At 44.1% G+C, this 15,048-nt stretch overlaps 1 protein-coding gene across 5 annotated transcripts in view; it reads left to right on the plus strand.

The window, feature by feature from the left end:
* Positions 1-15,048, plus strand: part of LOC120949215 (four and a half LIM domains protein 2) — a 116,718-nt gene that overhangs the window by 17,277 nt on the left and 84,393 nt on the right. For 2 of the 5 annotated variants that reach the window (XM_040366354.2, XM_040366353.2), the window contains exon 3: positions 48-1,395. In XM_040366354.2, coding sequence (XP_040222288.2) covers positions 48-1,195 — 1,148 coding nt within the window. In that variant the 3' untranslated portion in view covers positions 1,196-1,395. Of the gene's footprint in view, positions 1-47; positions 1,396-2,251; positions 2,338-5,795; positions 6,352-6,417; positions 6,452-10,809; positions 11,812-15,048 lie in introns of those variants that run through there. The other 3 variants (XM_040366359.2, XM_040366351.2, XM_040366350.2) reach the window with 3 other exon arrangements.

The raw sequence follows: 15,048 nt of genomic DNA on the forward strand, positions 1-15,048 counted from the left end.
CTGATTGTACTTCCAATGCTAACACACCCTTTGGGCTTTTTTTACAGAAACGGTCCCGCCACCACCCGCGACGGACGTGTTCGAGCCGCTGTACGCGAAAAACATTTCCCTCAGCTCGCAGGAAAAACTCCCAACGGTGGTCGATTCGCGCACCTATCGGCGCAAAAAGTCGCTCAAATCCTCCAAACCCGTCCAGAAGGTGGAAAGCTTCATCAAGCGGTTCGAGCGGACGCTCTTCCACAAGAGCGGCGGCAACGCGGGCGACTCAAAGCGCCAATCGCGCAAAGGGTCGACCGCGTCGGAGGCGTCGACCCTCGCCGGACCGCGCTTCCGCGACGTCGGCATCAACTGCAAGCTGGACGAGGAGGAAAAGTTTCGGGCGAAGCTGGAGGCGATCAAACAGTCAAGGCAAAGCTCGCGCGACTCGCTGGTCGGCCAGCGGGAGCGCAGCTTGTCGCCGAGCAAGACGCGATACCCTGCTACCACTGGCGGCACATACGATCGTCGCTCTTCGCCGTCCCGGTCGGCAGGCGTGATGGTGCAGCCGCTGAAGGAGGACGAGCACGGCTACGGCAGTGGCAGGGATAGTGTGACGCCGCCGCTCGTTGGGGCGGGACTTCCGGGCAGCCGATCGACCCTATACCATCGTCCGACGGAGAGTAGCATCCTGAAGAGCAAGCAGAAGGAAATAGAGATGGGTTACAGTGTGGTGCACAAGCGGCAGACGACCGAGCTTTCCCTGCCCCCACCTACCGAGCAGCGGGGAGCGTCCGATCGGGGTAGAGCACTGGCGGAAGGGTCGTGGCGAACGGGGCGTGAATCGGTCGAGCAGCCCAGGGAGCGCCATAACGCCCGCTACTCCACCTCCCGCCGCGACACGTACCAAACGCTCAAGGACGAGTACGAGGAGCGGCAGCTGCAGCAGGCCCAGTCTGTCACCAAACCGATCGGCATTGCTAGTCCACGGATGAGCGCGGTGCGGCCAACTCACCCGTCCTCCTCCGACGGTGGTCCACCGTCGCCCCTGTTCGCCGTGCGCAGGAAGGATTCACAGCCCGAGCTGCCGAAGTACACGTTCGGGGCGGATCTGCAGCAGCGGCGAAGCCGCTTCCAGCAGTTTCAGAAATCGTTCAAAAAGATGGACGACAGCGCGTCGGAAGTTTCCGTCCAGCAGAGTTTCTTCGTGCCGATTTAGAGGGATTGGATTGGTTGTGCTTTTACCACCTTCCCGGGGTTTCATTCCAATGCCTAAGCGCTTGTTTGCTTTTACTGTGTGTATGTGTGTGTTTGACTGTGCAGTACATAACAACTAGGACGACTTTAAGGCAGGGTGCAACCAAAATGCACAAAAGCATCATTATTCACATGACAATAAATCGACATTTTTCAAAGCAAGCCATGGTGTACTTTACTACAATTTCTTTCCCACTGTGTGGCATCGAAGAATTCGACATTTGAAAAAGCTACGGACAAAAGCTGGACCTGTTTCTACATTAAAAATACATCTTTTGTTTTTTTTTGCATTCGAAAAGCAACGTTTATTTTTTATCGTGGTTAATTTCAAAGTTCGCTTAATAATCTGAAAATTCAAATCTTCAAAAAAGCATCGAAAGAAAGTGCGATTGTTGTTCAAATTCTATTCCCTCTTGGAAGTCCTATAATGAAGCGTAAACTGAACCATCTCTTGTTTTCGTCACATCCGTTACGCATAAAAAGAATCTAAGGGTAAGGTTCGTCCAAAGTATCGCTCGAAACGGCAAATTTGAAACGTGAACAATTCTGAAATTCCATTGTACCATCGAGCGAAAGTGTGAACCACTTTCTCACAACTTCTTCAATCTGATATTCAAAGCAAACAAAGTTCCCTATTCTGCCTCATGGTGGTCTCTCACCGCTTGGGCAATTGGATCGTTTTCTTCCCGTTTCTTCACATCTGCTTCGCATAAACAGAGCCCTTGGTCCTTGAGAACGGATCGAATTCTCTACTACACTCTACACTTCCTCTCTCTCTCGCTCTCTCTTAATAAAGAACAAATGCGCAAACGCGTTTGTGTGTCATGGTATGGCACGAAAAACAGGGCCACTCTAATTGTTAGCTGGCTTATAACATAAACATAACGAATCACCCCTTAAACCGGCTTCGTCGACACGTTTTCGATGCGTTAAACAAAACCGAGATTGTTCTCGCCGATCTTTAAATACAACACATAATTGCGTAAATCAAGTAACCACATCCGTTGTCTCGTTTCAGGGCGTCATCATTACGGAGATCTTCGACGGAGCCGAATGCGACGATTGTCCGGATCGGTGTCCGGGGTTTACGGCCCACGCCTGGAGGTAAGTGATGGTGCTGCTGGGGCTTCGGTGGCTGGTGGTGATGGTGGTTCGGGGCCACCCATCCATGTCCGGGGACCTTCTTTCGTCCACCCGTTGCGGTCAGCCCGTTACGATGCGGTTGCTTCCGCTGTCCGGCGGAGTGGCCCTTTTTCGGTTGATGATGATGGTGCCGGTGCGGTTGGTACTTGTTTTTCAGCTCCATCGTCGGCACCTGGTAGGCGCCGCCGGCCTTTATGCGGTGGTGCAACACCTTCCTGCCTTGCTTGCGCTTCTGGCAGATGCGCATAATGTGTCCCTCGCTGCGGCAGTAGAAGCACATGCGCGTGGCATACCGGCAACTATCCGCCCGGTGGTCCGTCTCCCCGCAGGCCTCACAGCTTTTCGCCGGCTGTCTGGTGGGGCAACTTTTGCTCGCTACCACTTGCGGTGGCTTCACTTGCGAAGTGGTAATTCCCTGCCCAAAAGCAGTTCCACCGCGCCATCCCGCCGTCGGGAGATGGTGTTGGGGTTGGTTGGGATCCACCCACTGGAACGCTTCCGCGTCCCAGGGCAGTTGGTGGCTGTCGTACTCGCTGTTGAAGCTGCTACTACTTCCGGTCGATTTGGTCCGCTTCTTGGTTCGGCAGCACAGCAAATTCCCCATCGCTTTTCACGTCTAAGCACAGCAACGAACGATCACGGACTGAAAAGACGCCACACTTTGGTGACAAAATACTGAGAAATGGGTTCTGAACGCTTGCCGGTCTCTGCTGTTCGCCGCGCTCGCCGGCTACGATTGTTCTTTGAACGGAGCTGTCAACTCACCACCACACACACACACACACCATGCGCTTTTCACTCAACAGGTCCCTGCCACACCATTTACCCACCATCATCACCACCATAAGTGCATTGTTTACTTTCACGTACACGTTCCGAAATCGAGATACAGACCGCATCCCTGCCGGGTAGGGGGTCGCAAAATGTGTTTATATTAATCGAAACAATTGCCAAGACGCTTTAATTGCGCCTAGTGTTGCTTTTGTGTTGATTTTCTCTCAACCGAACCGGGCACATCCGAACGATGTGACCCTCCCTACGGCAGTGGAAACACAATCGTTTCGCGTATCGGCAACGATCGACCGAATGGTCCGCTTCGCCACACGCAGTACAGCCTCCCTGGGTGCGGTAGAGCGCATGAGGCTTTGGTGGGCCACTAGCCGTGCGCGGCCGGCTCGAATTGCTGCTGGAAAAAAGGTTACCCATCGTGCATCGACTATACGCTTGTAAGCACACACTGAAACTGAAGGCCAGAACGGTAGCAGATACGTTGGACTCTGTTCCGTCGTACCGGTTCCGGCTTAAACTTATACATGCGCAGACACAAAACGATAAGGTAGAACAACCCCGCTATTGCAATGTTGATGCTTGCGGCGAGCCTAGCTCTATTGGAAATGATGAAACCGGTCGTTACATTTGCACTGCAAATCAGGTGATCGAGATAAGGGCTCATGACTCATTCGCATCGTACCACGTACTACGCTAGAACGTGTGCAATTGGTTGTATAGATTTTGCATTGTAGTGTGAGGCATTTTGTATAAAACAGGATTTTTCTTGCTAATACATGCGTCTCGTCGGAAGTGATTACTTCCAGCTTTGAGGTTAGTATCGAAATCCATGTAACTAACATGCTTGCTCGTTCTGACAGATTGGAATTGTAATGCGAGAAAGCGAGATGGCATGTTTGTTTTTGTTGGATCAGCGTTACACTATCTGCGCTCCGCGCATATGTGTGCGTGATCGCTGTCTTTCATTCCAGTGTTTCTTAAGCATTTCACAGGTTGGGGCAAGGAGTAATTTAGCTGTTGAAAATTTACATGAATGATTATTCATAACATTTTCATGTAGTCCTCGAAATATACGCGAACTTGTTGGTAAGCTATAATTATTTGGCTCAGCTCTATGTTGGCAATTAGCTATACAGTGGAACCCCTCATAACGAGTTATTCTAAGAGCAAATCCAAACACTCAACAATTACCTCCCAGTTGACTCTAAAAGCCTTTTACACCATATAGTTATTCAAGATCGGGTAGTTGGTGAATCTTTGTAAATGTGTATGTAACGAGCGTCATCATATCTGCGAATTGTCGCAACTCGAGTGGGTCGTAACTCGGGGGACGCCTGTACAGTCTGAACTCACTGGTTGAACTTCGATTCGCTACCAGCTATTGAATATGTGCTATTCAGTTGGCACGTTATGTCATGAGATTGTTGTGATTTTTTCAAAAACTGGCTTTTCCTAAAAAACGATGTTATTTGAACTGTCAGCCAACTATCGAGCGTTCAACTAAAAAACGTTCAACTGTTAAATTCTGACTGTCTGACTGACTGTATGAGGACACTTTTCAGATTTTCATCTGCATAAATGCCCTCTCTACTAGCAAATTATTTTTACCTGGAATCAATTATTTCACTTTTCGTACAAATTGTATGGAAAAGTGTCCCCTGCATAACGAGTTTTTTGCATATCTAGTGAGTCACTGGAATGGATCAATTTCGCAATTCGTGGTTCCACTTCACTAGATATAAATAACTTTGTTTTGGCTAAAACCATGAAATTCAACTTAGATCAAAATTCGATACGTGCGGTTTCTTCTCGGGCCACATTAATATCGTATTTCGGCAAACAATCTGTTCAGAGTAGGTGTACAAGATATTTGCTATTTGTACATTTCATTATATCAAGAATGTTAGAATTAGAATAAAAAAATGGAAAGAGCACTACCGGCACAAGTAGATCATCGTAAACGTGTAACTTATTCATAATGCAGAGATATTTTGTATTGTGAATTAAATAATTTTAACGCAAATGAAAATGACAAACGAACAGTAGCAAAAAACTCGCATGGATTGAACTCGTTATGCGAAGGTCTCCTGTACAAGAACATCATATCGCATAAAGAACTAAAATTATATCTAGTTAAACGTCTGTTTGGGCCGGTCTCGTGGTACAGTCTTAACTTAACAACATGCCCGTCTTCCCGAATAGACCGTTCGTTCGTTCAAGTCCCGAATAGACCGTGCCCCCATACGTAGGACTGACTATCCTGCTATGGTAGCAATAAGTCACTGAAATCCAAGCTCACTTCACTAGGTCGGTACGAGCAGGCCTTAACCGACAACAGTTGCTGTGCCAAACAAGAAGAAGAAGTTAAACGTCTCTGCCACAAGCAAGAAACACGATGTGATTGATATTTTGGATAACAACCAGTAACTGGATAAAATAGTTATCTCGACAATAAATATTCTCCCTTAGTGTGATTTTAATTCAAATTTAATCAAACTGTAACATTTTTGTTACAGTTTTTAAACCCAATATTCGCAAAAAGTTGCTTGAGAAGCACTGCATTTCAAACAAAGCGGTGGCGCATTTTGCTTAGCCAGCATACAAACGCGCCCAACATATCCACTCTCACAGTACAGTTCAAATCACGCAGCAGAGCAGACGCTAGAAAGCGCACCATCTTCAATCGCTACGATGGGTCTTGGAAATTCAAAATCCGAAAACAAACCAATTCGCCACGGAAAGGGGAGCAATGTTGGTCACAATCATTACGGAAACCTGCCCAAGAACGTGGCCAAGGGTGAGGGAAACCATCGTTATGTGTATGTAAACTCGCACCAACCCGTGTCGGATTGGCCAACCAGCGTCGTCCGTCCTCCGAGACAGTTGCAGCATGCTGGAAAACAACAGCAACATCAACACCGGCAACCGGAACATCGCCACCAGCAGCAGCATTCCAAGAAAGTGTTGGTTGAGCGGAACAAACCCCAACCGAAGCGTGAATGTAATGTTTGTGGGCACGAGGGCCACGCAAGTGCACGTTGCAATCATCGCAATCAAACCTGCAACATATGTGGCCAGGTCGGACATTTGGCCTCGGTGTGTACGCAAAAAACACACCATCCAAATAGTATCTACAAGCCGAGAACGGCGGGAGGAAACCGACCGCAGCGCTATAATCAATATTAGGTAAGTTGGGTTGTTAGATTGTCAAAGATTTAATTAATTAATTAATGGTGTTGTGTTTTGTTTTAGGACCATCATCAGCACACCAAATGCTCAGTCACCTGTGAGTTCAAATCATCGGTTATTATGTAGGGGTTAAGTAAAGCGGTATTGACAACGATTTAGTATGAAACCCCTCCAGCTGAGTGGAATTTACAGCGGAGTGCAACGTGTTTAAAAATCTTCACGGGAATTGGTCGAATTACTTTACGTTAAACTTTTGTCGTATTATTTACAACGTTTTTTGTATCGTTTCATCGTAATGTTTACTTTTTATGTGTAATTCCAAGCTAATGCAATTTAAGAAACACACTCTTATCATTGCTGTCGAACTGCTATACCGCTACCTATTTATCGTCAGGGAATGCTTGAAAATCTGAGATTATAAGACACATTTTCTGTGCGATTCATTAGGGTTGTATGAAGTGATCAGGCCAGAGGGACTGACAAAGAGCGGTAGCATTCTAGGTTCGTAGTTCTCTGTTGTAGAGCTAATTGCATGCTGTTGTTGTTTCGATTAACAGTTGTCAGTTATTTAATTCAAGAGTTTCGAAAAAGCATGGCAAGAATACAATATTACATGTTAAACGCTTAGATAAGAATAAGCTTTTAATATAGAACATATTAAGTTTCCCAAAAATCTCAAAATCTAATATCCAGAAGATCGATTGAGGCGAGCAATTTGGTATGCTGAACAGCTATTGTTCACGCTTCATAAAATCCCATACAGTTTGGTGATAGTTACGTGCCATGAATGATATTTAAGATTTTCATTCTTATTTTCTAGCAAACATCAGTAAAAAATATGATAAAAATTTAACTTAAAATACTGGTATTCAATTGTTTGTTTTATAATCAACGTAAGCCTTATTTATAGATCCAATGGTATCGGTTTGTTGTCTGAGGATCCGTAAGCAATGCAATCGTGTTGCAAGGAATTGTAATATTTCATCATTCAATAGCATCACCAGTAGCAGAGTTGGTGAATTTTTTCTCTTGTTTGGTACAACAACAGCTATCAGTATATGCCTGCCATAGCCAACGGGGTCTGCCTATCAGTGATTTGGTTGGATTACTCACAGCAGGAAAACCAGCCTTGTAATAATTATGTAATCTCAAATACGACAGCAGCTATTGCAAACGCGAAGCTATCTGTTCTTAGTTGTTCAAATAGAAATTCAATGGGACGCATTTTAAACGCCAGTGCGCTTTTGATATGGCTTTCCTAACCCAACAAATAGTGGAATTGATTCTTATCACAAGAATACTACACGTATTATTACTTATCAGCTGCCCATATTATCAAACTACGCTTGTGTACGCTTTTCCTGATAAAGCCTATAAAGCAACTTGGTTTCTATCTAATCACTGGGGTTTGTTGTTTGTTGTTATCCCTTTTTGTAATATTTGCTCCGTTTACAATAATCGACGGAGTTGAAGATGGTGTTAGAGTGAATAAAAACCAACATCATATTGTAAAAAAGGAGAATTTTCGTTGTTTGCAGTTTTCCTCCCGAGGAGTATTACTTCCTTACACTAATTTCATTATTTCCTTACAATACAATGTCCTTTACGTCTGGCAGTCTTCTCTGAACAATAAATGCACTAAAATCGTATAAAGATGCTGATCGAATACAATATTATACAACTATTCGCAAAAAATCATTCCTAAGATGTTGCAAGTAATGCTATCTTTTGCGTTATTCAAATTCTACTTGCCGAATAAGTGAAACAAAAATTCAATCAACAGTTTATTATAAAGCCACAACAAAGCTACACAAAATATATCTATAAGTATAATGTTATTTCGGTTTGTATAATGAATTAGAACCATTGGGTTCTAAAGTATCGGTGGGAGCTCGGAATCGGACCTACCCGATTCCGATTCCGTGTTCGAAATCTAATCCGGAGCCGATCCCGATGCTGGAATCGATTCCGATTCCGGAATCAGAATCGATTTCAGACTCGGAATTGACCTGAGCATCGCAATTTACTCCAGAAACAGATTTAGAATTGGCTCCAGAAACGGAATTCGATCCGGAATGAGAATCAGTTCTTGAATTGAAATAAGAAGTTTTAGAAGCGAAATCAGTCTAGAAATCTCCATGACAATGAATCGTTTACAAATGAATTTTGATTCCTTGCAGCTATCAATACGTCCAATATCAATTGTACCCAAACGCCTATTATTATGGGTATGCCAAAACCAACTCCTTTTCGAAGCCGATTCTGATTTCGGAGCCAATTCCGATTCCGGAGTCGATTTCGATTCCGGAATCAATTCCGGAGCAGATTTCGATTCCGGAAACTGACCTACTATCCGGAATCGATTCCAGAATACTTCGGAGCTAGCCGGAATCGATTCCGACGAAAACTTCATTTTTCTCATCACAAGTCTAAAGGCTACGTGCGCCATTACGCTACAGCAGGGGTCTCCAAAATTTTCAGTTCGCGGGCCGCATTGCTTCACAATCAATCTTGCTGAGGGCCATTTTGACGCTACCTTTAGAATGAGTGGAAGTTCAAATCTCGTTTTAATAAGAAAATATTATTGAAATATATCAAATTTCTGCAGCTTTCTTTTATTGAATCTTGATTTTCATCTTTCAGAAGTAAAGAAAATAATCTGTTAGAAAAGAAAGCTATTTAATTTAACCTTAACCCAGTCCTCGCGGGCCGCATTAAAGGCGCTTGAGGGCCGCATGCGGCCCGCGGGCCGTAATTTGGAGACCCCTGCGCTACAGCATAGTTTATAATTTTCACCTCTATATTCACCACTTGCCCCAGTGCCGATTGGTAGTGTGGTGATGGTGCTATGACAAATTGTTATATGGGAATTATCTGGTTACACTACAGCGGGAACTTGGTCGCTTTGCAACATAACAATTTTATTAACGGTATTTTACTACTATAAACGATTTCCAACTATTTCAACTGCTTAGATTCCACCTCCATCTGTCGCTCTGTAGGCAATTCACTGTTAAAATCAATATTAAATGGCATAATGTGTTAGTATTAACTTGTTTAACCATCGTTGAAATCTTTCATTCAAGCATTTGGATAATGTGGCCTTTGTGCTCTCTCTTATACTTTCCATGAAAGCACCTGTGTATTTTTGGTACTTAAAAATTAACCAGTTAGATGAAGTAAACAAAAAGTGTAATTAAAATGTAATTAGCAGAAGGTTGGTCTGATTTGCTGCCGAAATAAGACAACCATCATAATAGAATTACGTCAGCGGCTGATTGTGTACACCGCGAAGAGCGAAAAAAGCGGAAGAAAATGGTATAGTAAAAAAAGAGTGGTAGTCGGACATTAGCGCAGTGCTGCTCGATTGGTGGACTAACGATTTTTTTTATTGCCCTGCTGCAAGGCTGCACGTGTGTGCGCGATCACGTTTGCGCCATCTCACCAACACACCAGTACCCCGTAGCAATCCGTAGTTCTGTTTTGGTTTTTGAATTCGTCGTCCATGGTAAAGACACGGTGGACTATGCATGGGACGAAATTGGACAGAAAATTAATTAGAAATTAATTTAAAAAAATCTTTAACCATCTCCAATATTCTGATTTGTTGTTGGACTAGGAACGCTTTTTGTGATGGTCAGTAAAATAAAATGAGTATTATCGAAATTTTACCGACTCATGAAGTAAGCCTCTTCCCATCACCATCATCCCAGGCGCCCCATTTTGGACAAGGCGTAAGCATAGTCACGTACACAGTGAGCTCCACGGTCTTTGCACATTTGCACAAACCACACACACACACACTCGTAAGCCTTTCCCCCGCCACCTTTGATCGTAATTGCTTCTCGCTCGCGTGTGTGATTTTGTCGCCGCCGGGGTAACAACAGTTCCACAAATCCGTCCAGTCCGTCCCGTTCGCGTGTTTGTGTTGCCGTCGAATTTCATGACTGTTGGTACAATTCCGTCCACATTTTTGACTACAAAATTTCATCTCTATCTGTGCTGTGTGTTTGTACAAGTTTGTTGCACTTTGTTGGATCGATACGCTGCGATCAATTGGTGTTGAAGAGTCACGAAAGAGACGCAGAGCAGAAATTGTGTCGTAAAGTTAGACGTAATTCAAAGAAATCGATTGTGTTTTTGCCTCCTCTCCCTCTGTGGATTGCGTTTATGCATTGGGTAGTGGCTCCAAACCGGCAAAGTGATCGTGTGCCTTAGCTTCATCCCGTTCTGTGTAAGCTGTTCGATCTTCAGCATAAATCGTGAGGAGAAAGAAGAAAAAAAAAGCGAAAAAGGTCATCCATGGCGTACCAAACCATCTCGATTACATAAAAGTGTCTAGGCACGCATTCGAGTACACAGTGCATTTGTCTTGCCTTGGCTCTGTGGAGTGACATTTTGAAAAAGGTGTTTTTTGTGCGGTTGTGTTGTTTCGTTGTTTTTTTTTCTCTCTCTCTCGCTCTCTACGCTGTCCGTCACGCATTTGGCCATGTGTTCTCGGAACAAACTGGTGCCCGTTTAGGCACAAAACCGTCGATACATCGTCCGTGCCTGTGTGTGCCTGCCCGTCGTTATCGCACACATTTTCGGTACCTCTTCGCGGGTAAAGGCAAAGCGACACCGTTGTGCCTGTGTGTGCGTGCGTATTTACTGTGCGTTTACGGCTACGGTAGTGTAGGTGTGTTTTACTGTGTATTGTTGTGTGGGTAGGCATTGTATGTTGGTAGCACTTTGCAGTGCGTGTGGTGCATCGCGAAGAGGAGCAGCAGACAAACAAACCTCACAGACCCGCGCGAGTGTCATCCGTTCCACTTGAATTGTGAAGTGCCATTCCATCATCAAGTTTCATTCGTCGTTGACCAGCACGCCCTTCAACAGCGGCTCCTACCGAACACACCGATACGCACGCCCGGCAAGGGTCGCCTCATACCACGTCGCCTCCCCCGTCCTCGATTGTGGGAGTTTTGTTTACGTTTTAACGCGCCTGTGTGTGTATGTGTGTCTTCAAATCGCGTTACCGTATCGACTGATAAGCTGCTCCAGTGGGAATCAAGAAATGCGTCTACCGAACGAACAGAAACCGGCGGCAGCGGCATCGGACTTTGCCCGTGGTGGCAGCCTTTTTCGGAGTCTTCGATCGCGTCTGTCGGACGCCGTCAGCGGTGCAGCACCACAACCGGCGAGAGCATCTGCGGGGCCGGCCGTGCCCGAACGTGTAGGACCAGCGGGCGGCGGAGGCGGCGGCTCTGCGATGGATGCAAACGGGGACGCCGTGGGACGGCAGGGAACGATCGAGGTGCAGCCGGTGATGATCCGCAAAACGCCGAAATTTCCATCCCGCGAGCGCCATCTAGCGATACGGCGCAAGAATCGTGTGCCACCGGCGGAGATGGTCGAGCTGGCCGCTTCCTGTCCCGGCTCGCCGCTGTCCGTTACGAGCGGTCGGCGTCTTAGCAAGTAAGCGAGCGTAAAGCGTAATCCCGTTGATCTCATCCTAATTACAGACAGACTGCCCAAGAAAGAGAGAGGGACCGAGGAAGGGCCAATAAAGAATGGATTAAAGCTCACTGGCTCACTGGCACTGGTTTGGAGCGAAAAGCTCCTTCAACAAGGCAGCCACCACCGAGGGTCACAGATTTTGTGGCTCTTCTCGTTTAAATATAAGCTATCTAGACTTTAAGATATTCCACTATACTGATTTCGTGCTACAGGATGCGAGCAAATACTATTTTCCTATATGCAATAAATCGACTGCATTTACAAGACTAATTAGGTGCAATTAATGACAAAACTTTTTATGTTGACTTCCATTTCTTTTTGGTTATTATTGATTTTCTTTACTTTGATAATGACTTTGGTCTAGTGGTGGGAGCTAGGAATCGGACCTACCCGATTCCGATTCCGTATTCGGAATCAATTCCGGAGCCGATTCCGATGATGGAATCCATTCCGATTCCAGAGCCGATTCCGGAGTCGATTCCGGAGCCGATTCCGGAGCCGATTCCGGAGCTGATTCTGGAGCCGATTCCGGAGCCGATTCCGGAGCCGATTCCGGAGCCGATTCCGATGTTGACTCCGGAGCAAAATCAGTCTGGGAATCTCCATGAGAATGGATCTTTTACAAGTAAATGTGGATTTTTGCGGTTAGCAATACGTAGTATGATTAGACCCAAACGCCTATTTATGGCGATGCCGAAACTGACTCCGTTTGGTAGCCGATTCTAATTTATGAGCCATTTCCGATTCGAGAGCCGACTTCGATTCCGGAGCCGATTCCGGAGTCGATTCCGGAACCGAATCCGATTCCGGAGCCGATTCCGGAGCCGATTCCGGAATCAATTCTGGAGTCGATTCCGGAGTCGATTCCGATTCCGGAGCCGATTCCGGAATCGATTCCGGAAACTGATTCCGGACCTACTATCCGGAATCGATTCCAGAAAACTGCGGAGCTAGCCGGAATCGATTCCGACAAAAACTTCATTTTTCCCATCACTACTTTGGTCGATTTGTTCCATTTGTCCCCATAAGGGGCGTTCCCGTTGTACAATCGTCAACTCGAACGACTCAATAACATGTCAGTCATGGGTTCAAGCCTACAATGGACCGTCCTGTAGCAAGGCTGCGGTAATGGATTAATTCTCGAAAGCCTGTAGGGAAAGACGCTATTTTGACACGCGGGGCAAAATGGGCATATGTAAACAAACTGAATTGTCAAAACACTGGGGTAAAATGGGCCACAACAACTGTGCTTAGGTAATGGCCTATGCTTTTGCTCACGTTTCGTGAGATGTATTTTCGTTCTATCTTATGTTTTGCTGGTTTGGAAAGCCCTTAAAATTCTTCCAAAAATATGTTATCAAAATTAAAACAGTTTTTACTCGTTTAAATCTACAAAATCGAATCTTGTGAAGATGTGCCTGTTATCATTATTAAGGCGGCAAATACAACACCATAGCCTCACGAAGCGCCGTATGTTCAAAGCATCTGTCCATTTTGCCTCACGTGAAACATTTTTGTATTTTTTGTTATATTAGTAAAGATACGCATTCAATCGCCTTGCTTTCTTCTGACAAATTGTATAGAAATATCATATCTTTAAAAATATATCATGTAAAACTTCAACGCATCCCTGTGACACTGGTTTAAGCTTATTTTCGAAGTGGTAAAAATTACATCAATATGCTGCTAAACCTTATTTTGTATTTTTCTTGGTTATTTGTTATGTAAGGGTTATGAAACTTACATGGTGTTCATAAAACACTCTAATGAATACATTTTGAGCATTGGAAAGTATCTTTGTAGTGAAATAATGTTTAAATAGAGGGTGCCCATTTTGACCCACATGCCCAGTTTGCCCCGTTTTCCTCTATAGGCCGGAATGCCCGCGTAGGACGTTAGGCCAAATAGCAGAAGAAACAGAAGATCTCCCTAAATCTATCATAATGTCTGATACATTCTTCATAGCAAAGCATTTTCTTCTTGCTTCTTCCTAGTTACATTGTCCCCGGCATATTTGGTTAATTTCGTTTGATTGGTTTGATGAAAGATAAATCAACTTGTCGTAACTTTGAGCCACGTGTTAAAGGGTTCATTGTATCAGTGCTCTCCAACCTTTTTAGGATCATGGCCTACTCGTGTTTGAAGCAACTGTAAGGTTATCTGTCAAGGTGGATTAAAAATATCAGGTGGTGGATTAGGGCCTTTTTCAATTGGGGTCTCCATTGTAACCCGAATGTACATAATATTAAATATACATAATATTTGTAAAAAAGGGTTTCTCCTTGTCTCTCAAATGTATTACACACAATTTTAAATGTCAGATTGTTTTTTTTACCATATATATACGATTGAAACGTTACGTGCGTACAACATGATAAAATGTGATATGAAACGTGTTTGTTTCTCACTATTGACCCTTGTTGCAGCCAATCACTGCAAATAGTTTTTTGGATACTGTTGTAAAAGTCAAAATAAATATTTGCACCTAGTTCTTTTTGTTGATCTGCTAGAATTTAGTAAATTTATTTTTAGTAGTTGAGTTGAATCAAGACTTATGTGTATCTACTTCAAGAATGGCTTCGATATCATTTTAACTAATATATTTCTGAAATAAGAATAAAATGAAGAAAAAAAAGAATATTTCTTAAAATGGCATTAAAACAAATTTTGTGTTCAATTACTATGAAAAAGTAATGATTTTAATTGTCTTATTATTAAATTTGATGCGCCTTTAAACGAACTTTAATCGGGTTTATGGCACAACTTTGAGAGAGTTGAGATTTTTTTTCAATTAATTTTATTTTATTGTATCTTATCTTGATGGCCATATGTTAGCACTTGCGCTGTTCCAACTAATGGCGTTCATACTAACGATTGATTCGGTTCTACATCGTTTGGTATTGGCTATTGTGCCAAATAGGTGTTTGGCGCTTATGGAGTTTCTTTCCTTATACTTATAGCTGTATGTTTGGTCTGAGGTGTTTTGACAACAGTATCGCATCTGATAACGTTGGTATCACTTCTTTTTATTATGTTCCAGATCCGGTCACTGCCAGAATCAGATATTGCAGGGTTGTGATCCATCTGAAAGCAAATATTGAAAAATAAAATTATAAATCATGAAAGTTTAAATCGCCATGTAATAATAACATTGTAAAGCACGTTTTAAAAAATATATATATGCTTTTGTACTTC

Source organism: Anopheles coluzzii, chromosome 2 (assembly GCF_943734685.1).
Source record: "Anopheles coluzzii chromosome 2, AcolN3, whole genome shotgun sequence".
NCBI lineage: Eukaryota > Metazoa > Arthropoda > Insecta > Diptera > Culicidae > Anopheles > Anopheles coluzzii.